This window comes from Oncorhynchus clarkii, chromosome 28 (assembly GCF_045791955.1).
Source record: "Oncorhynchus clarkii lewisi isolate Uvic-CL-2024 chromosome 28, UVic_Ocla_1.0, whole genome shotgun sequence".
NCBI lineage: Eukaryota > Metazoa > Chordata > Actinopteri > Salmoniformes > Salmonidae > Oncorhynchus > Oncorhynchus clarkii.
This window is the reverse complement of record NC_092174.1, coordinates 23,589,874-23,611,516: the sequence shown is the minus strand read 5'-3', so window position 1 is coordinate 23,611,516 and position 21,643 is coordinate 23,589,874. Positions and strand designations below refer to the sequence as shown.

At 41.4% G+C, this 21,643-nt stretch overlaps 1 protein-coding gene across 4 annotated transcripts in view; it reads left to right on the top strand.

Moving 5' to 3' along the window:
• Positions 1-21,643, top strand: part of LOC139387049 (catenin delta-2-like) — a 130,069-nt gene that overhangs the window by 45,819 nt on the left and 62,607 nt on the right. For all 4 annotated transcript variants that reach the window (XM_071133029.1, XM_071133027.1, XM_071133026.1 and 1 more), the window contains exons 4-5: positions 19,722-19,756; positions 20,776-20,892. In XM_071133029.1, the coding sequence (XP_070989130.1) occupies positions 19,722-19,756; positions 20,776-20,892 (152 nt within the window). The remainder of the gene's footprint in view (positions 1-19,721; positions 19,757-20,775; positions 20,893-21,643) is intronic.

Genomic DNA, 21,643 nt, shown 5'->3' with positions numbered 1-21,643 from the left:
TGAAAAGTATTTAGTCTGTAATGTCTTTTTTGTTATGTGTCGGATCCCAGTAAGACCAGCAGTCGCCATTGACGTTGGCTAATGGTCAGCCTAATAAATCAAATCAAATGCGATGCATTCCCCCACATACATGTTGTGGGAGCAGGGTTTGTACTAGAGTTTTCATAACAATCGGAAATCGGTATTTATGGACACCGATTTGGCCGATTTAAAAACAATTATTAGAATTATTTAACTAGGCAAGTCACTTAAGAACACTGCCCCCTTGTTCAGAACGACAGATTTTTACCTTGTCAGCTCGGAGATTCAATCTTGCAACCTTACGGTTAACTAGTCCAACGCTCTGACCACCTGCCTTACATTGCACTCCACGAGGAGCCTGCCTGTTACGCGAATGCAGTAAGAAAACATGGTAAGTTGCTAGCTAGCATTAAACTTATCTTATAATAAAACAATCAATCAATCATAATCACTAGTTAACTACACATGGTTGATGATATTACTAGTTTATCTAGCGTCCTGCGTTGCATATAATCGATGCGGTGCGCATTTGCGAAAAAAGACTGTCGTTGCTCCAACGTGTACCTAACCATAAACATCAATGCCTTTCTTAAAATCAGTACACAAGTATATATTTTTAAACCTGCATGTTTAGTTAATATTGCCTGCTAACATGAATTTATTTTAACTAGGGAAAATGTGTCACTTCTCTTGCAACAGAGTCAGGGTATATGCAGCAGTTTAACAAAGACAGCAACTTCGCCAAACAGGGGATGATTTAACAAAAGCGCATTTGCGAAAAAACAATCGTTGCACGACTGTACCTAACCATAAACATCAATGCCTTTCTTAAAATCAATATACATTTTTAAACCTGCATATTTAGCTAAAAGAAATCCAGGTTAGCAGGCAATATTAACCAGGTGAAATTGTGTCACTTCTCTTGTGTTCATTGCACGCAGAGTCAGGGTATATGCAACAGTTTGGGCTGACTGGCTCGTTGCGAACTAATTTTCCAGAATTTTACGTAATTATGACATAACATTGAAGGTTGTGCAATGTAACAGGAATATTTAGACTTATGGATGCTACCCATTAGATAAATTACGGAACGGTTCCATATTTCACTGAAAAGTTTTGTTTTTTCGAAATTATAGTTTCCGGATTCGACCATATTAATGACTAAAGGCTCGTATTTCTGTGTGTTATTATGTTATAATTAAGTCTATGATTTGATATTTGATTGAGCAGTCTGACTGAGTGATGGTAGGCAGCAGCAGGCTCGTACGCATTCATTCAAACAGCACCTTCGTGCGTTTTACCAGCAGCTCTTCTCAATGCTTCAAGCATTGAGCTGTTTATGACTTCAAGCCTATCAACTCCCAAGATTAGGCTGGTGTAACCGATGTGAAATGGCTAGCTAGTTAGCGGGGTGCGCGCTAATACCGTTTCAATCGGTGACGTCACTCGCTCTGAGACTTGGAGTAGTTGTTCCCCTTGCTCTACAAGGGCCGTGGCTTTTGTGGAGCGATGGGTAATAATGCTTCGAGGGTGGCTGTTGTCGATGTGTTCCTGGTTCGAGCCCAGGTAGGGGCGAGGAGAGGGACGGAAGCTATACTGTTACACTGGCAATACTATAGTGCCTATAAGAACATCCAATAGTCAAAGGTATATGAAATACACATGGTATAGAGAGAAATAGTCCTATAATTCCTATAACTACAACCGAAAACTGCTTACCTGGGAATATTGAAGACTCATGTTAAAAGGAACGACCAGCTTTCATATGTTCTCATGTTCTGAGCAAGGAACTCAAACGTTAGCTTTTTTACATGGCACATATTGCACTTTTACTTTCTTCTCCAACACTTTGTTTTTGCATTATTTAAACCAAATTGAACATGTTTCATTATTTATTTGAGGCTAAATTGATTTTATTGATGTATTATATTAGGTTAAAATAAGTGTTCATTCAGTATTGTTGTAATTGTCATTATTACAAATACATTTTAAAAATCGTCCGATTAATCGTTATCTGCTTTTTTTGGTCCTCCAATAATCAGTATCGGCGTTGAAAAATCATAATCGGTCGACCTCTAGTTTGTACTGTGCACATGCATCTCTTTGAAATGTAATTCAGTCTTACTGCACTGTACTGTATATTCAGTGAGGGGGGAGGGAGTCCTGTGAGGGAGTCCTTGGTTGAGCATGGCGCTTACCAATACAGTGTTGTGGGTTCGCATCCCACGGGGGACCAGTATGATTTTTTTTATATATTTTTTTAATTAACCAGGAAAAGCCCATTGAGACCCAGGCTGCGGTTCAAACTCAAAAGACACACCCTCGTCCACTTACCCTTGCCTTATGCCCTTGGGGGAATCCCCATCACCATCTTGGAGGGCGGTCCAAAGGATTAGCCAAGCAAGGGAAGTTTGCAACGTAAGCCACTCAGCCCTCGTTTTTGGTCTAGTTTGCGAGTGTATAATTATGTTCACTTCGGAGCCTAAAACTCCCCATAATTCAATTTGGGACGATTGTACATCCCCTAAGAAAAGTCAGCCAAAAATGAAAACCTCAACGTCAATATGGAGTCAACATACATGTGTAAGTAAAAACAAATGTAAATAAATTAGAAATTGTGGTACTAATGCACATGACGGTACAAACATGTCTCGTAAAAGTAATTATGTTTTTGTTTGGTTAGCTTTTGGAAATTGTAGAAATAAAACATTTTCCTTCTTCAGAAGTTCCAGCTTGGCGGGCTAATGTTATTAAGCTAATTAATTTGCTATATTAATAATTATATATTTAATGTAAATAGACATGCAATCATAATTGACTGTAGCACATATAAATCACCCACAAGCTACCGGTGGCTGAAAACACAATCATAGCGGGATGAAGGATGGCGATTTTCCGGGCAAGGGCGGGCCATTTAAAAATCACTCCTTCCTCCCTCGCCCCTTGCCCTGCAAGTGTATTCTCGTCAGGCGTCATGATACGTCATCAGAAGTGGGGATAGGGTGTATTTTAAGTGTTTTGACTGCAGCTCCATAGTCTCTTTTTCAAGGGAGACCTGGCCAAGAAAGCAGCAACAATCAATACATTACAGAATTAAAACATACAACAACATGATCCAGCCTAAGAAAAAGCATTTACAATCCTCTGTAACAGTCTCCCATCAAAATGTTTTATTCATTCAGTGGCGCTAACATATCTAGATGAAGCCTGGATTGTAGACTATTCCATGCCACTGCTGCACAAGATGAGAAGGCAGTCTGGCCTAATACTGTAAATGTCCTGGGGTCTTTAAGTAGCCTAGCAGACCGGGTATGGTAACTGCTGGTGGTGAAGGAGATAAGACTACAGAGGTAAAGAGAAAGTTTACCCAAAAGGGCTTTGTAGATGAACACATACAAATGTAGCTTTCTGTGCATATAAAATTAGGTCCAACGCACCATTTGGTACTAGGTGCAATGGTGGGTGACTGACTTGGCATTTGTAATAAAGCACAAGGATGCATGATAAACAGAGTCCAGTCTCTGTAAGACCGATGAGGCTGCATGCATACACAACAAGTCACCATAATCAGTTACAAAGAGAAAAGTGGCCTGAACAAGCTTCTTTCTAGCCATAAGCGGGAAACAGGCCTTATTAAGAAAATAAAAACCTCATTTCAATTTAAGCTTCCTCACAAGATTATCCATATGAACTTTAAAGGACAACTTGTCATCCAACCATAGGTATTTGTAGGATGACACATTTTCAATGGATAAGCCACCAGATGTGACAATGCTAACCTTCTCTGTCTAAGTGCGAGCTCTGGTAAAGGTCATACATTTAGTTTTTTGTACATTCAGGACCAGTTTCAGACCTTAAAGGGATGTGTGCAGTGACTGAAAAGCAGTCTGGAGCTTTTCAACAGCCTGAATCAGAGAAGGAGCACATTAATATGACTGTATCATCTGTATATAGATGTAACTTTGCTGGTTGCATCCCATTTCCCAAATAATTAATAGAAATTTTAGAAGAAAAATATTATTTGAACCCTGGGGCACACCTCTATTAATCTCAAGAAAGCTAGACTTGTGATTGTCAGCATATACACATTGTGTTCTGTCAGAAAGATAGTTCCTAAACCAATTTACTGACCCTTCACTGAGACCAATGTTACTGGGTCCAGCAAGAAACAATTCATGGTTGTTTTTTAATCAAGTGCATTTATGATGTATTTTGCCACGGTCATAGCTGCAGTTGTGGTGCTATGCCCCGATCTAAAGCCAGACTGAAACCCACTTAGTTGTGTTCTTTTCAATTAAGACCTTCTTTAACTGTGAGTTCCCTAGGGATTAATAGACTTTGGCCAGGATAGGGAGCTTGTAGATAGGACAATAGTTATTAGAATCTGAGGGATCTCCACCCTTTAGCAGTGGGAGGACATAAGCTGATTTCCAAATGCTGGGTATGGAATTGATCAAGAGACTCAAGTTCAGTAATAATACCAGCTGCTATCTTTAAGAGGTAGGGATCCAGGTTGTTTGGACCTGCAGACTTTTTAGTGTCTATTGCCTTTAGTGCTGTATAGACCTCAGCATAAGAAACAGGCTCAAAGTTAAAATGGTTCACATGAGGGCCGATATCATGGTTTACTGTAACATAACTTACATCAACTTTATCCTTCACTTCATTAGAATCCATCATTAAATGGTCAGGAAGGACAGAGGATACATGAGAACCTGACACTGATTTGATTAGATTATATTTGATTAGCTTCCATAACTTAGAGAGAAATCTGATTTGGACTTCCTGATCAATCCTGTACATTTGTTTCTTAGCGCTCTGATCGAGGCCCTCTTTCTTTCTTTTTCTTATTTTTTTTCACCCCGTTTTCTCCACAATGTCGTGGTATCCAATTGGTAGTTACAGTCTTGTCTCATCGCTGCAACTCCCGTACGGACTCGGGAGAGGTGAAGGTTGAGAGCCGTGCACCCTCCGAAATACAGCCCAACCTCGCCACACTGTTTCCTGACACAATGCCCACTTAAAACATAAGCCAGCCGCACCAATGTGTCGGAGGAAACATCGTACACCTGGCGACCATGTCAGCGTGCACTTTGCCCGGCCAGCCACAGGAGTCGCTAGTACGTGATGGGACAATAACATCCCAAACCCTCCCCTAACCCGGACAAAGCTAGGCCAATTCTGTACCACCCCATGAGTGTCCCGGACACGGCCGGCTGCGACAGAGCCTGGAATCGAACCCAGAAGCTATAGGTGGCACAGCTAGCACAGGCACCTGCTCCACTCTGGAGGCCCCAAGGCCCTATTTCTAATTCATTCTGCCAAGTTATCTGAAAACCAGGGATTGTCCCTTCCACTGATTTTACATTTCTTCATAGGGGCATGCTTATCACAAATGGACACAAATTTCATGTCAAAATAGTCCCAGGCAGTGTCAACATCGGGAATCAGACTTACTCTGTCAATATTCGAGTACAGATCATGTAAGAACGCTTGCTCATCAAACTGTCAAAAATGTATTAATAAAATATAATGGGGTTTTGCTTTGTGATATCTAATTGGAAGTTACAGTCTTATCCTATTGCTGCAACTCCCGTACAGACTCGGGAGAGTCGAAGGTCGAGAGCCATATGTCCTCCGAAACACAACCCTGCCAAGCCACACTGCTTCTTGACACACTGCTCGCTTAACCCGGAAGCCAGCCTCACCAATGTGTCAGAGGAAACACCGCCCAACTGACGACCGTGTCAGAGTGCATGCACCTGGCCCGCCACAGGAGCCGCTAGAGCACGATGGGACAAGGACATCCCGGACACCCACACCCTCCTTTAACCCAGATGATGCTAGGCCAATTGTGCGCCGCCTCATGCGGCCGGCTGCGACACAGCCCGGGATCGAACCCAGATGTATAGTGACGCCTCTAGCACTGTGATGTAGTGCCTTACACCGCTGCGCAACTTGGGAGTCCCAATTTTTGTATTTATAACACAAGCAATTGCACAGTGAACACTGACATCATTACAGAATATCCCAGTCGATGTGTTTTTGTCAGGGGTATTTGTTAGAAGAATGTCCAACAGCGTTGATTTGTTAGATGCTCTGGGAATCGGTCTTGTAGGCACATTAATTAATTTGCCCGAGATTCAGAGAGTAATACAGTTTTTTAAAAGAGTCCAATACATAGTCATTTAGCTTGTGTAGGAAATCAGAAACAGAGTTAAGTGTGTCTCCCGAAGCTGAGGGAAGCTGTTGCAGCTGACTACAGTGATGTGGGAGTTCTTATACAGTGCATTTAGAAAGTAGTCACATTGTGTTACATTACAACTTATTTTAAAATTGAATCAATGTTTTTCCTCATCAATCTACACACAATACCCCATAATGACAAAACAAAAATAGGTTTTAGACATTTTTGCTCATTTTTACATAAGTATTCAGACCCTTTGACATGAGATTCGAAATTGAGCTCCGGTGCATCCTGTTTCCATTGATCATCCTTGAGATGTTTCTACAACTTGATTGGAGTCCAGCCGTGGTAAATTCAATTGATTGAGCATGATTTGGAAAGGCACACACCTGTCTATATAAGGTCCCACAGTTGACAGTGCATGTCAGTGCAAAAACCAAACGATGAGTTTGAAGGAATTGTCGGTAGAGATCCGAGACAGGATTGTGTCGAGGCACAGATCTGGGGAACGGTACCAAAACATTTCTGCAGTATTGAAGGTCCCCCAGAACACAGTGGCCTCCATCATTATTAAATGGAAGAAGTTTGGTACCACCAAGACTCTTCCTAGAGCTGGCCGCTGTCGTGGAAATTTTCTGTATTTACCAAATCATGAGAGAAAACCACACACAAGTCAGAGTTAGTTATCACAAAGTCCATCTTTAATTATATGAGCTCCATTACAATCCCGTGACTCTCAGATTAATTCAGTGTCTATCAATGAATTCTCTGAGAGTCCCTTACACATTGCAACTGAGATCCTTTATAGCAAAGACACACATAGCCAGACAGCATCGGCATAATTTATCGTTCAGCTTTGTCTCCTAAACTATGTTATTTTCCCAAACTCAGAACCATAAACCAATCCTCCATATCAACAGGCATATATCAAATCCATCCTATCTTGACAAAATCACAGAGACACATTGACTGGCACACAGACATTGTGGAGCCAAGAGATACACGCTTGACCTCTCCCCTCTCTCCGGCCCAAGTAACTTAGTCTTGACATAGAACAGATACTGCAACCCCGCCACAGTATTATACAAAAATAACATTCTGATGAGAAGTAACTTACAAACATATGATGAATATAAAACATCTTACCTATGTTACCAACAAATTCTGATTATTCCCCAACACTGCACAGCCAAACTGAGAAATCCAGGGAGAAGGGCCTTGGTCAGGGAGGTGACCAAGAACCCGATGGTCACTCTGACAGAGCTCCAGAGTTCTTCTGTGGAGATGAGAGAACCTTCCAGAAGGACAACCATCTCTGCAGCACTCCACCAATCAGGCCTTTATGGTAGAGTGACCAGATGGATGCCACTCCTCAGTAAAAGGCACATGACAGCTCGCTTGGAGTTTGCCAAAAGGCACCTAAAGGACTCTCAGACCATAAGAAACCAGATTCTCTGGTCTGATTAAAACAAGATTGAACTCTTTGGCCTCAATGCCAAGCGTCACATCTGGAGGAAGCCTGGCACCATCCTTACGATGAAGCATGGTGGTGGGACCATCATGCTGCGGGGATGTTTTTTAGCGTCAGGGCCTGGGAGATTGAGGTAAAGATGAACGAAGAAAAGTACAGACAGATCCTTGATGAAAACCTGCTCCAGAGTGCTAAGGATCTCAGACTGGGGTGATGGTTCACCTTCCAACAGGAGAACAACCCAAAGCACACAGCCAAGACAGCGCAGGAGTGGCTTCGGGTCAAGTCTTTGAATGTCCTTGAGTGGCCCTGGCAGAGCCTGTACTTGAACCCGATCTAATATCTCTTTAGAGACCTGAAAATAGCTGTGAACTCCCCATCCAAGCTGACAGACCTTGAGAGGATATGCAGAGAAGAATGGAAGAAACTCCCCAAATACAGGTGTGCCAAGTTTGTAGTGTTATACCCAAGAAGACCTCAGGCTGTAATCGCTGCCAAAGGCGCTTCAACAAAATACTGAGTAAAGGGTCTGAATACTTATGTAAATGTGATATTTCAGTATTCCCCAAAACATTTTCAGCTTTGTCATTATGGGGTATTGTGGGTAGATTGATGAGGGGAACAAATGATTTAATCAATTTCAAAATAAGGCTGAAACATAACAAAATGTGAATACTTTCTGAATGCATACGTTCACTTTAACCGCAAGCAATTCAACATGTTTGGCTTTGGTAATTGAGAGAATTCTTGGATTTAACATATATTGCAACCCCTTCTCCTTTACTCATCCGATCAGCTCTAAAAACCATGTACCTATCAATTGAAATCAAGTTATTTGACACAGATTTCTTTAGCCAAGTTTCTGATAAAACCATTATGTCTGCATTTGTCGTATTGGCCCATGTTCTAATCGTGTCTATTTTTGGAAATAGACTTCAGACATTTACATGCAAAAGGCCAAAACCTCCTCTGTTTTTTAAATCATAGGGAGTCGGTAGAGATTGCATGGTATCTACCGGCCCAGAGTTTCATCTCACATTACCAGAGATCAACAATAAAAGCATAACTATACATCTCAAGAATAGTTGTTATATACAGCATCCACCTTCACATCAAAAGTGTTTGCTTCTGTAGACAGGATCAGGGTCATTAAAACTCAAATCTGAAAGATCAGACATACAAACGGACAGACTGATTGGCTGCCATCTTGCATTACGAAGTCTTACTGTGGTTTGCCATGAAGACTTTGCTTTGCTGTATGCTCTCACTACTGTACGTTGCTCTGGATAAGAGTGTCTGCTAGATGATTCAAATGTAAATAAAATATGTAAAAATTGGTGGTAGAGAACGAGCAGACTGTTTGGGGTGGAGAGGTGTTGTAACAGGGCTCCCTTGGGGGTTCCCTTGCAAAAGAGACCTTTGTGTCAATGGTGATAAAATAGCCATGTTGTTTAAACAGGAGAGTGTTCGGCTGCCATGCTGCATAACCTCCTCCGGTTTAATAAGCCATTGGTTACGGTTATATCTTTAACTGCTCTAACACTCTGAACTTAACCTTGCTCTTCTTGTCCTCACTTATAGTGCTGCTCTTAGCACTAACACACAATATCCACCAGCTCTGCACTTTGCTACAATTATAGTAGCTTATATATGCATATTTTCTTAATTTCCACCAACCTAATTATATGAGAGAGGGTTAATATTGATGATCTCATCATGGGAATGTAACCTGAGATTCGATTATCTGTCAATAACCAGCACATCGAGATAACAGCAGTGTGATTAACTGAGTCTACAGATGGTGACCTGCAGCTGCAGCACTTGTTAATCACACCAACAATTACGCTCTCTTTTAAAGTTATTATCCAGACAGATTGGATATATTGTGTAGTAGTAAATTAATATGAGAAACTGTTTTGAGCTAAAGTTCAACTAGCTCTTTAGAGATAGACTTGAAATATAACCTGTCGTAACACACGAGTAGTGTGTATCAAGATCATAGAATAAAGAATTTTAGGTGCAACAGATCGCTGATGAAAGTAGGTTGCTCTTATTGTAACGACCCTGGGTTTATAAACGCGGATATCGACTATGCCGCTTGAACATGCTTTTGGGACACAGTCGATAGCGTGCTGGACTTCGGGCTAGAAGGTTCGAGGCCTGCTTCCTGCCGGTTTCATTGCATTGGTGTCAGAAGTGATCGAACCTTGCATCCACGAACGTGCGTGTGCTTGACAGATGAACGCGTTCCTATAAAAGACGTTGAGTCGCAAGCTAGCGAGACAACGCGCTCTTTGAAAAGGAGGGAGTATAGTGAGTGTAACGACCCAGGGTTTATAAACGCTGATATCGACTGTCGCTTGAGCATGCTTTTGGGGCACAGTCGATAACGCGCTGGACTTCGGGCTAGAAGGTCCGAGGCTTGCTCCCTGCCCGTTTCATTACATTACAGTATGCATTTGTTTGAAGCGAAATGTTAAATTCAAATATTATTACCATCATATCTATTCCAATATGACACCAATGTCGATGAAAATGTAAAAATCAACTTGGAGATACACAACACATTCCTGACCTCTCGTCATGATCCATCTAGCAATTACCGAGAACCACTATACCAGATTTTTGACAGGGTCATTAGCATTAGGCTCATTAGAAAATGGTTTGCCTAAACCTAGCTCAAATTCTACACATCAAATTAAAACAAGGCTACAGTGTCCATAAAGTGACCATTAGACTTAGATCCATTTGTACTGTATATGTTTGTAGGTACATTTCTGCCCAATAAATACCAACAATATGCTACCTTTTTGTAGCATTTCTTACAATGCTAACATCTTGTAAATTGAATCTCTACCCGGTTCTAAAACCGGGTAGAGCAACCCTGTTGCTGCTAGCTAGTAGAAGGCTAGCAGCAGTAGCAGCTAGCTAGTAGAAGGCTAGCAGTAGTAGCAGATAGCTAGTAGAAGGCTAGCAGCAGTAGCAGCTAGCTAGTAGAAGGCTAGCAGCCATAGCTATCAAGCTTTCACCATTTGGCTGGGAAGCAAGAGGAAGTAAGGTAGCTAGCTAGCTAGCTAGGTATATTTTGCTATGGAAGGTTTTTCGTATGGCTGAAGTCATCTGTGTAAACTGCTGACCTGGACACTTGTGTGTAATCAGAGTACAAACAAATAAGATAGCAAAAGTCCTTGACTGATATTCTAGCCGGAACTTTGGGAAAACAGTCACACTGCTGATTTATAATACATGCACACACCAGAACATACGTGTTAAAATTATATTATTGTCATTATGATCAAAATGTTCACTACTGATCAACACAGTCTTTCCTAAAACCTAAAGTCGCCATCCACAAGTAAAAAGTAGCAGGGGTGCGGGTTGCGCACGAAGCTTCCAGGTAAAACGACAACATCAAAATGGTTAGCGTTCCTGCCCTGGGAGTTGACAGTCCTGGGTTCACCTCCCGGAGGGAATATTTTGGCAATTTTCTTTCGTGTAGAGTTTTTGACCCCCCCTTCCTTTCCCGAAAAATACACGCACGGTGTGTGCTTATTTTAATTTATTAGGTGTCTCTTTAAAGAGCATTTGGGTTCGTTAGGCACCGTTGGGTGGCAAGGGACAGGGAGTGTGATGGGTACTATTGCTCGCTTCTTGATCCTACGGAAGAGAGAACGGTGACGAGCCCAGCTCTCGAACTCTCAAGGAAGACGTTGCCCTCATCCCTCAGATGCAAGGCCAACCCTACCGTACACATGCACGTGATAAGTTGCACAGGCTATAAAGTTTCTCCTTTTCAGGTGCCACTTTCTGTCATTTGTGAAGCTAAGAAATGTGTCAAGCTGGCCCACATGGAGTTGACAAACGACTTACGCTTATTCATATGCACACAGTACATTGCACACTATCAGTAGCACTTTTGTATTTTTTCCTTTTCGTCAGCCAACAATATGAGTAGGCCTAACAAACAGCTAAATCTACTATCCCCCATAGTACAAAAGTTGACATTCTATTCTGTGCGAGAAATAAATATTCTCTGGGACAGTTGTGGGATGCGATAGAGCCCAAATGAATACAACCATTAGCGTCAACAAATTATTTTAAAGCAATGAAACTGATGCAACAGATCAGAACGTTTAGCTTAAAATGTTGATAGCCTAATAGTTTATTTCTTCACATTATAAGCGCAGCAATGCACACACAGAGCAAATGTTCCAAAATGCAATCAATTAGCAGGAAAACACCATTCTCAAAAGTGACCACAAATGCGATTATGCATGTAATGCTTTTATTATAAAGGTGTATTTTTATGGTGAAAATGATCTTCCCCAAACTTGAAACTCACGTGCTGCATATGTATGCCAGTTAGGCTCTACACCTGTTGTACATTTTAAGATGTTATTTGGCTACTTTAGTTGTGATACAAATCTTGCCAAATCATATAAGCCTATGGGCTAGGTGTGATTTGAAAAAGTATCTCTCCTTAATGCACACAAGCTGGGCATCATCATTGCCAAATGATAGGCTAATATTGTCACCCATCAGAATATTGTTGATTTAATCTTGTCTTTACATATACTAAATAATATATGTGTGAAATTTGTTTTGATTTAGAAATTTACCATTATCATGCACCTGTCTCAAAACAGGTAATCAATGCATTTAAATAGCAAATGGAGGACGCTCTTCCCGTGGTTAATTTTCCTGCCAGCCAGGTAGGCTACACTACTGTTGTAAATGGTGCTTAATATTAGGAAAGTTGAGAAATAAATGTAGGCCTAGCCTATAGAAAGCTGATGGGGTCCTCTTTTTTTAATAGAGTCAATCAAAACTCTGTTTTCTCACACAATTGCATAGCCTATAGAAAATCTCATGGGTTCTCATGAAGTGTTTAAACGGATGATCTCCGCATGTGTATGCAGAGTGAAGGAAAAGCAGCCAACAAGTGCTCAGCATATGTGGGAACTTCTTCAAGACTGTTGGAAAAGTATTCCAGATGAAGCTGGTTGAGAAAATGCCAAGAGTGTGAAAAGCTGTCATCTAGGCAAAGAGTGGCTACTTTGAAGAAACTCAAATTTGTTTAACATTTATTTGGTTACCCCATGATTCCATATATGTGTCATAGTTTTGATGTCTTCACTATTATTATACAATGTAGAAAATAGTCAAAATAAAATCCTTGAATGAGTAGGTGTGTCAACTTTTGACCGGTAGTGTATATACACTACCGTTCAAAAGAGTTTGGGGTCACTTAGAAATGTCCTTGTTTTTTGCCTATTAAAACAACATCAAATTGATCAGAAATACAGTGTAGACGTTGTTAATGTTAGAAATGACTATTGTAGTTGGAAATGGCAGATTTTTTATGGAATATCTACTATCTATATCCACATAGGCGTACAGAGTAGAGGTCGGCCGATTATGATTTTTCAACGCCGATACCGATTATTGGAGGACCAAAAAAAGCCGATACCGATTAATCGGCCAATTTTTAAAAATGTATTTGTAATAATGACAATTACATCAATAGTGAATGAACACTTATTTTAACTTAATATAATATATAATACATCATAAAAAATCAATTTAGCCTCAAATATATATAGAAACATGTTTAATTTGGTTTAAATAATGCAAAAACAAAGTGTTGGAGAAGTAAAAGTGCAATATGTGCCGTGTAAAAACGTTTGAGTTCCTTGCTCAGAACATGAGAACATATGAAAGTTGGTGGTTCCTTTTAACATGAGACTTCAATATTCCAAGGTAAGAGGTTTTAGGTTGTAGTTAATATAGTATTTATAGGACTATTTCTCTCTATACCATTTGTATTTCATATAACTTTGACTATTGGATGTTCTTATAGGCACTATAGTATTGCCAGTGTAACAGTATAGCTTCCGTTCCTCTCCTCGCCCTATCTGGGCTCGAACCAGGAACACATCGACAACAGCTACACTCGAAGCAGCGTTACCCATCTCCCCACAAAATCCGCGGCCCTTGCAGAGCAAGGGGAATAACTACCCCAAGTCTCAGAGGGAGTGACGTTTGAAACGCTATTAGCACGCACCCCGCTAACTAGCTAGCCATTTCACATCGGTTACACCAGCCATTAGGCTGACAGGCTTGAAGTCATAAACAGCGCTGTGCTTGCGAAGAGCTGCTGGCAAAACGCACAAAAGTGCTGTTTGAATGAATGTTTACGAGCCTGCTGCTGCCTACCATCGCTCAGTCAGACTTCTCTATCAAATCATAGACTTAATTATAACATAACACACAGAAATACGAGCCTTTGGTCATTAATATGGTCAATCCGGAAACTATCTTTTCGAAAACAAAACGTTTATTATTTCAGTGAAATACGGAACCGTTCGGTATTTTATCTAACGGGTGACATCCCTAAGTCTAAATATTCTTGTTACATTGCACAACATTCAATGTTATGTCATAATTATGTACAATTCTGGCAAATTAGTTTGCAATGAGCCAGGCTGCCCAAACTGTTTCATATACCCTGACTCTGCATGCAATGAACGCAAGAGAAGTGACACAATTTCACCTGGTTAATATTGCCTGCTAACCTGGATTTATTGTAGCTAAATATGCAGGTTTAAAAATATATACTTCTGTGTATTGATTTTAAGAAAGGCATTGCTGTTTATGGTTAGGTACAGTCGTCCAACGATTGTGCTATTTTCGCAAATGAGCTTTTGTTAAATCATCCCCCAGCGTTGCATCGATTATGTGCAACGCAGGACACGCTAGATAAACTAGTAATATCATCAATGTGTAGTTATAACTAGTGATTATTATGGATTGATTGTTTTTTATAAGATAAGTTTAATGCTAGCTAGCAACTTACCTTGGCTTCTACTGCATTCGCAGTTGTGCAACGAGAGGCAGGTGGTTATAGCGTTGGACTAGTTAACTTTGGATAAGATTGGATCCCCCGAGCTGGGTTAACTAGGCAGTTAACCCACCGTTCCTAGGCCGTCATTGAAAATAAGAATGTGTTCTTAACTGACTTGCCTAGTTAAATAAAGGTATATAAAAATAAAAATAAATTGGCGGCCAAAAATTCAGATTTTCGATTGTTATGAAAACTTGAAATCGGCCCTAATTAATCGGCCATTCTGATTAATCGGTCGACCTCTAGTACAGAGGCCCATTATCAACAACCATCCTCCACAACCAACTCCTGTGTTCCAGTGGCACGTTGTGTTATCTAATCCAGGTGTATCATTTTAAAAGCTAATTGATCATTAGAATCCCCTTTTTTGCAATTATGTTGCACAGCTGATTAAAGAAGCAGTAAAACTGGCCTTCTTTAGACTAGTTGAGTATCTGGAGCATCAGCATTTGTGGGTTTGATTACAGGTTCAAAATGGCCAGATACAAAGAACTTTATTCTGAAACTCATCAGTCTATTCTTGTTTTGAGAAATGAAGGCTATTCCATGAGAGAAATTACCAAGAAACTGAAGCTCTCGCACAACGCTGTGTACTACTCCCTTCACAGAACAGCGCAAACTGTCTCTAACCAGAATATAAAGAGGAGTGGGAGGCCCGGTGCACAACTGAGCAAGTGGACAAGTACATTAGAGTATCTAGTTTGAGAAACAGACACCTCACAAGTCCTCAACTGGCAGCTTCATTAAATAATACCCGCAAACACCAATCTCAACGTCAGCAGTGATGAAGGCGACTCCGGGATGCATGCCTTACTGGAGTCGGGAAGGCCAGTGTCTGTTCTTTTCCCCATCTTAATCTTATATTTTTATTGGCCAGTCTGACATATGGCTTTTTCTTTGCAGCTCTGCCTTGAAGGCCAGCATCCTGGAGACACCTCTTCACTGTTGATGTTGAGACTATACTTTATTATTTTAATAGCAGTACCCTGTGAAGTCCATTATCAAGCAATCAATCACATTAATTTGTAAAGCCCTTTTTACATCAGAAGTTGTCACAAAGTGCTTATACAGAAACCAAGCCTAAAACCCCAGAGAGCAAGCAATGCAGATGTAGAAGCGTGGTGGCTATGAAAAACTCCCTTGAAAGGCTGGAATCTGGGAAGAAGCCTAGTGAGGAACCAGGCTCTGAGGAGTGGCCAGTCCTCTTTTGGCTGTGCCGAGTGGAAATTATAAGAGTACATGGTCATTAAGGCCAGATCGTTCTTCAAGATGTTCACACGTTCATAAATGACCAGCAGGGTCAAATAATAACCACAGTGGTTGTAGAGGATGAAACAGGTGAGCACATCAGGAGTAAATGTCAGTTGGCTTTTCATTATACCTCTGAAGAGTATGAATTAGGCTGTTTAAGAAGGTTTGAATCATAAGCAACCTGCCTACATATTGTTGGAAGTATAATAGACCAACATAGCTACTATTGTAGGTCGAAGCTGTGTGCTGGAAAACCTTGGTTGAGCATGGGTGACGTATGCATTGTGGTGCTCATGTGAATTTCCTTCATTTTTCGGCTTCAGTCCAATGGCTACCTCTCACTTAAAGCTGCAATATGAAACTTTTTGGGCGTAATATAGATCATTCTCACTGAAAGCAAGTCTAAGAGGCAGTAGATCTGTTCTATGTGCACTATTTCTATGTTTAACCGATGTGAAATGGCTAGCTAGTTAGCGGTGGTGCGCGCTAATAGCGCTTCAATCGGTGACGTCACTCGCTCTGAGACCTTGAAGTAGTTGTTCCCCTTGCTCTGCAAGGGCTGCGGCTCTTGTGGAGTGATGGGTAATGATTCTTCAAGGGTGGCTGTTGTCAGTGTGTGCAGAGGGTCCCTGGTTTGAGCCCAGGTAGGGGCGAGGAGATGGACGAAAGCTATACTGTTATATATGCTTCTAATTCTTAAGTTTTGTTTTTGCATCTTTTACTTTTGTTTTTGTACACCAGCTGAAAATACAATATTGCTGGTTATGGAAAATATATTTCACAGCGGTTTAGATGGTACAATGATTTTCTACACTGTACTTGCTTGTTTTGTCACATAAAATGAAATTAGGCAAACTATTAGAATTTTAGCAACCTGGAAATGGGGGAGCGATTTCTGCGTAGTGCATCTTTGAAACTTAGTTTTTAGTTTTTAATTGCTTCTATTTCTCTCGAGTCATGTCACTGTATATCCTTGTAGTTTTAGAGCTTAAGACTTGTAGACTGAGATGTAGGCGTACAGGCATGCTATAGTTTAAAAAGTTGGGGGAAACTATTGAGGCAAACACAGGAGTGAGATAGGAGGTACTGGTTATTATCATCAATCCTTTCAGACCATCAGAGTGTCTCTGTGAGAGGCCACTCAAGCCCAACACACTGACCCTCTTCCCTTTCCTCTCTTCCTCCCCTGCCCTGTGCCGGTGCGGTGCTGTATGTGTTTATTGTTCAATAAAGAACGGGTGATGAATGAGCACTTGCAGACCGATGTTGAGCCCCTATTAGTTTTGTTTTCTCTGGCAATTCGTCACCCCACTGTAAACGGAGACAGCCTCACAATAGGAACTGTGAAGGAGAAATCAATAGGATGATTTAGCAGCTGCTACTTGGTCAAAGGGCCAGTGAATGACCATTTAGCCTAGTGATCACAGTGGCGGCTGAGCTCTGAGGCAGCTAGCGTTGGGCCGGGCCTTCACTGGGACACTCTCACATTAATCATGTGATGGGGGACAGCAGATCCCGATACTCCACTCAAGCTCCCATTTCCAGTGACTCCATAGTTATTATGATTGTTGTTTGTGTGCTCCAGATCAGAGATAATCTCCCATCGATCCCAGTGTGGTTATCTGAGTCCATGTGACGGCCCTGGCTTAGTGACTACGTCAACATATCACCCCATAAAAAGGATAAAGGCTGGCTGGCAGAAGCAGCACTCTGTGCCAGACTCTGCTCTGATGAGAGGGCAGCAGTTGATTTCTCAGTGGGGAGCCATTTTACCACCTGGAATAGTCATCCACTCATGTAGAATTAGAAATATAGCCTGTATAGAATTAAGCACCCCTGGCTGTAACCTGGCAGAATCAGGTCTCCATGAACAGCAGTGAGTTGCATTTCATTGTGATGTGTTAATAAATCTTCTTAGGGATAGACCCCTTTTTTTTGTCGAGTGTCGCCTAAAATGACATACCAAATCTAACTGCCTGTAACTCAGGCCCTGAAGCAAGGATATTCATATTATTGGTACCATTTGAAAGGAAACACTTTGAAGTTTGTGTAAATGTGAATTGAATGTTGGAGAATACAACACAATAGATCTGGTAGAAGAAAATACAAAGAAAAAAACAACAATTTTTTCTTACCACAATCCTTGAAATGCAAGAGAAAGGTCCCAGTTCTAGCCATCACTCTGGTTGTAATTCCGATGGTGTACACAAGATGGCAGCCATGTATGCGCAAAGTTTCAGACGGATAACTTGAAGTATGAGCGAACTACATGACATTTAGTGTGAAGTCACCCAGGTACATTTGTGCAAATCGTGAAGGAGACATTTGCGTTCGTATGACATTTTTCAGAATATAGGCAAATCTGTATACTTGGACTTTGATTTAGCTTTTCCAGTATTAGTAGCCATATTATAAGTTCAGCATTTGCAAAACAACCAGTTTTCATAACTTCATAACTCTGAATATTCTTATAATTCTTGTCCAAAAGGAAAAGGCATGCTGTCGTACTAGGTTAGTAGCTACATTTTACGACATATACATGGATTCCAGATACTCCCGTAAAGCCCGGCTCATTGGCTATCTAACTAGCTTTGTTTGACCCCGATTGGTGCTTATTTGACAAAGTTAGAGTTGATCTTTGACCAAATATGGTGTCCTATAGGATATACTACACCCCTAATGATATAGTGAAGTCTGGTTACGTTCTAGGATCTCTAAGGAATACATATTAACGTGATTTGACCGGTTGAAACAACGTTTAGGGTTAGATTTTCACAGATTCCTTTCTTTGCAAATTGAACGAGTGGAAATACAAAATCGATTGTGCATGCTATATGGACCTTTTTAGGATATGAAAAAGGATTTTATCTAACAAAACGACACTTCATGTTATCTCTGGGACTTTTTGGATGAGAAATCAGGGTAAGATTTCAGAATGTAAGTACACATTTCACCTTCAGAGGTGAATTTATCAAACCTATAGCGGTTAGGAGCTCTCCTCAAACAATAGTTTGGCATTTTTTTGCAGTAATAGCTACTGTAAATTGGACAGTGCATTTATATTAACAAGAATTTAAGCTTTCAGCCGATATAAGACACTTATATGTACCGACATTTGTTGTTTCTCTAAAATCTGCGATCATAACACAAGGTGCTGCATGATTTACAACTGTCCCCTTGACGGGACGACGATCCCTAAGAAGCTCTAGCTAGGTGGTGCTTTCATGGCTACATTGTTAATATTTGTCACCCTCCTAGTGCTTCGGGGGAGGGGTGGGTGGCGGTTCTGAAGGGGCAGGGGCAGGAGGAGGGTGGCTATGGGGGGGCGGGAGAGAGGGGTGCACTGGTGGCTATGAAAGCTTGTTCTCTCCAGACCACGTGTCCCTTGTCTCTCTGGATGGTGTGTTGTGCACCCCCCTCACCTCCCCCTGGAGGGAGAACCCGTTCAGGCTTAGTGCTGGCTGGCTGGACTGCTCTGACAGATGACCCCATGTTGACCAGAGGAAGGGAGGAAGGGATCCCTTTAGTCATCCCCACTCCCATTGTGCTCTGCTCTACAGTACTGTAGCCTAGTCAGACAGACAGACAGACAGACAGACAGACAGACAGACAGACAGACAGAGCCAAGTGTTACTTTAGCAGCATCTCACCCAAACCATAATCTCTCACTAAGTGGGGGAATTGTCATTGTGAGGTACAAATGTATTACAGTTAACATGAGTTTATGTGGATGTGTATAGAATTTGATTCATGGTAAATAAATGGATGAAAATGTTCCAGTCATCAGGTAGTGCTCAGGTCTGGGGCATTAGGATGCTACGGCAGAGGAAAATGAAGGTTTGCTGCTTTTCTATTCTGACCATGATCTGTTTCTTTCTCTCTTTCAGTTCAGCAGATGAGAAGTTTCGCTGGAATAACCAAGGTACGTTGTACTAAATCCTGCACCAATGCATCTTGTTCTATATTATGTGACAGAGCATGCGGAAACCTCCGTGGAATTGTGTACATATTGTAATGATAGGTGCATCTTGGGGGTGGAGTGGAGTGGACCATGCCTTGCTCCTACGTCTGGACAGTTGTCATAATTTGTCAGACAGCACAGCAACAGAGCTGTCTGTCCAGTGTGAAATATGCACATCTAGTTGAGACTAGATTGATGAGCTTCGAGCAAAGTATGAACCACAGACCGCAACCTTGTCTTCTAAAGTATCAAACACAGGTAGTTTAGGATTTGATTGAAGCAGTGCTAAAAGATTTATGACTGCAAGTTATGTTCAGGATTCTGCGTCCCCTTAGTCATCTACTCTATGAAAGTTCCACTGATTTGTATTACCTTTTAGTCATTTAGCAAATGCTCTTATCCAGAGCAACTTACGGTAGTGACGCATACATTTTCACTTTGATCCCCCATGGGAATCAAACCAACAACCCTGGCATTGCAAGTGCCATGCTCTACCAACTGAGCCACACGGGACCGATGGATGAGTTTAGAAATGTTTGGGATGAGTTTAGGAAGGTTGCACAAACATAATTATCCTTGAGTTAAAACGCTAGTAATCATCCTTATACGGTAGAGGACTAAGTGTCTACTGCTAGTAGCTTCAGCCTCCATGCATGCCACTATAGAAGAGAGATTAATGCTGATCTTAACCCTCTTGTGTAAGGCTTTATCCCTTGGCACTGTTTGCCAAACTGAAGACAGGGGACAAGTATGTCCGTTTCTGTAGGCACGGACAGACAGATAGACAAGGAGACGGTACAGCACGGCAGAGACACGTTTCAGTAAACAGTGAAGCTACATAGCTTTTGGCTTATCTAACATGGTCACTACCACTTTGCCGTCAGTGTGCCTGTAGTAAACCTCTGCTTGTAAACATTTGACTATTTGTGAGGTAACGGGAAAATAATCCTGCTTCTCCATTCATTGCTGTGTCTCCACAGACGGACAGAAGGACATTGAGGAGGAACTGACGACTGGCTTGGAGCTGGTGGACTCCTGCATTAGGTCACTCCAGGAATCTGGGATCCTTGACTCCCAGGAATTCTCCACAGGTGACAGTAAGGACGCTCCTTACGTTATACAGTGCAAATACATTTTTTTATATATTAAAACATACCATCTACATGCAGTGAAGCCGATTTACATTACATTCAGTGATATAACAGACTCTCATCCAGAGCGACCCACAGAAGCAACCAGGGTCAACACCCTGCTCAAAGGCACGTCGACAGATCTCACACAATTTTAGATATACATTGAATGTCACCTTTTTCAAAAGTTGAAACGTGAATAAAAATGTTGATTTCCAAGCTGAAAGACATTGTATCCTTACCATACCAAGTATGTGCACACCTGCTTGTCGAACATCCCCTTCCAAAATCATGGGCATTAATATGTAGTTGGTCCCCCCTTTGCTGTAAAAACAGCCTCCATTCTTCTGGGAATGCTTTCCACTAGATGTTGGAATATCGCTGAATATTAGTGAGGTCGGGCACTGATGTTGAGCGATTAGGACTGTCCCCAAAAGTTAGAAGCACAGAATGGTCTATAATGTAATTGTATCCTGTATCGTTAAGATTTCCCTACACTGGAACTAAGGGGCCTAGCCGGAACCATGAAAAACAGCCCCAGACTAATATTCCTCATCCACCAAACTTTACAGTTGGCACTATGCATTGGGGCAGGTAACGTTCTCCTGTCATCCGACAAACCCAGATTTGTCGGTCGGACTGCCAGATGGTGAAGTGTGATTCATCACTCCAGAGAACATGTTTCCACTGCTCCAAAGTCCAATGGCGGCGAGCTTGG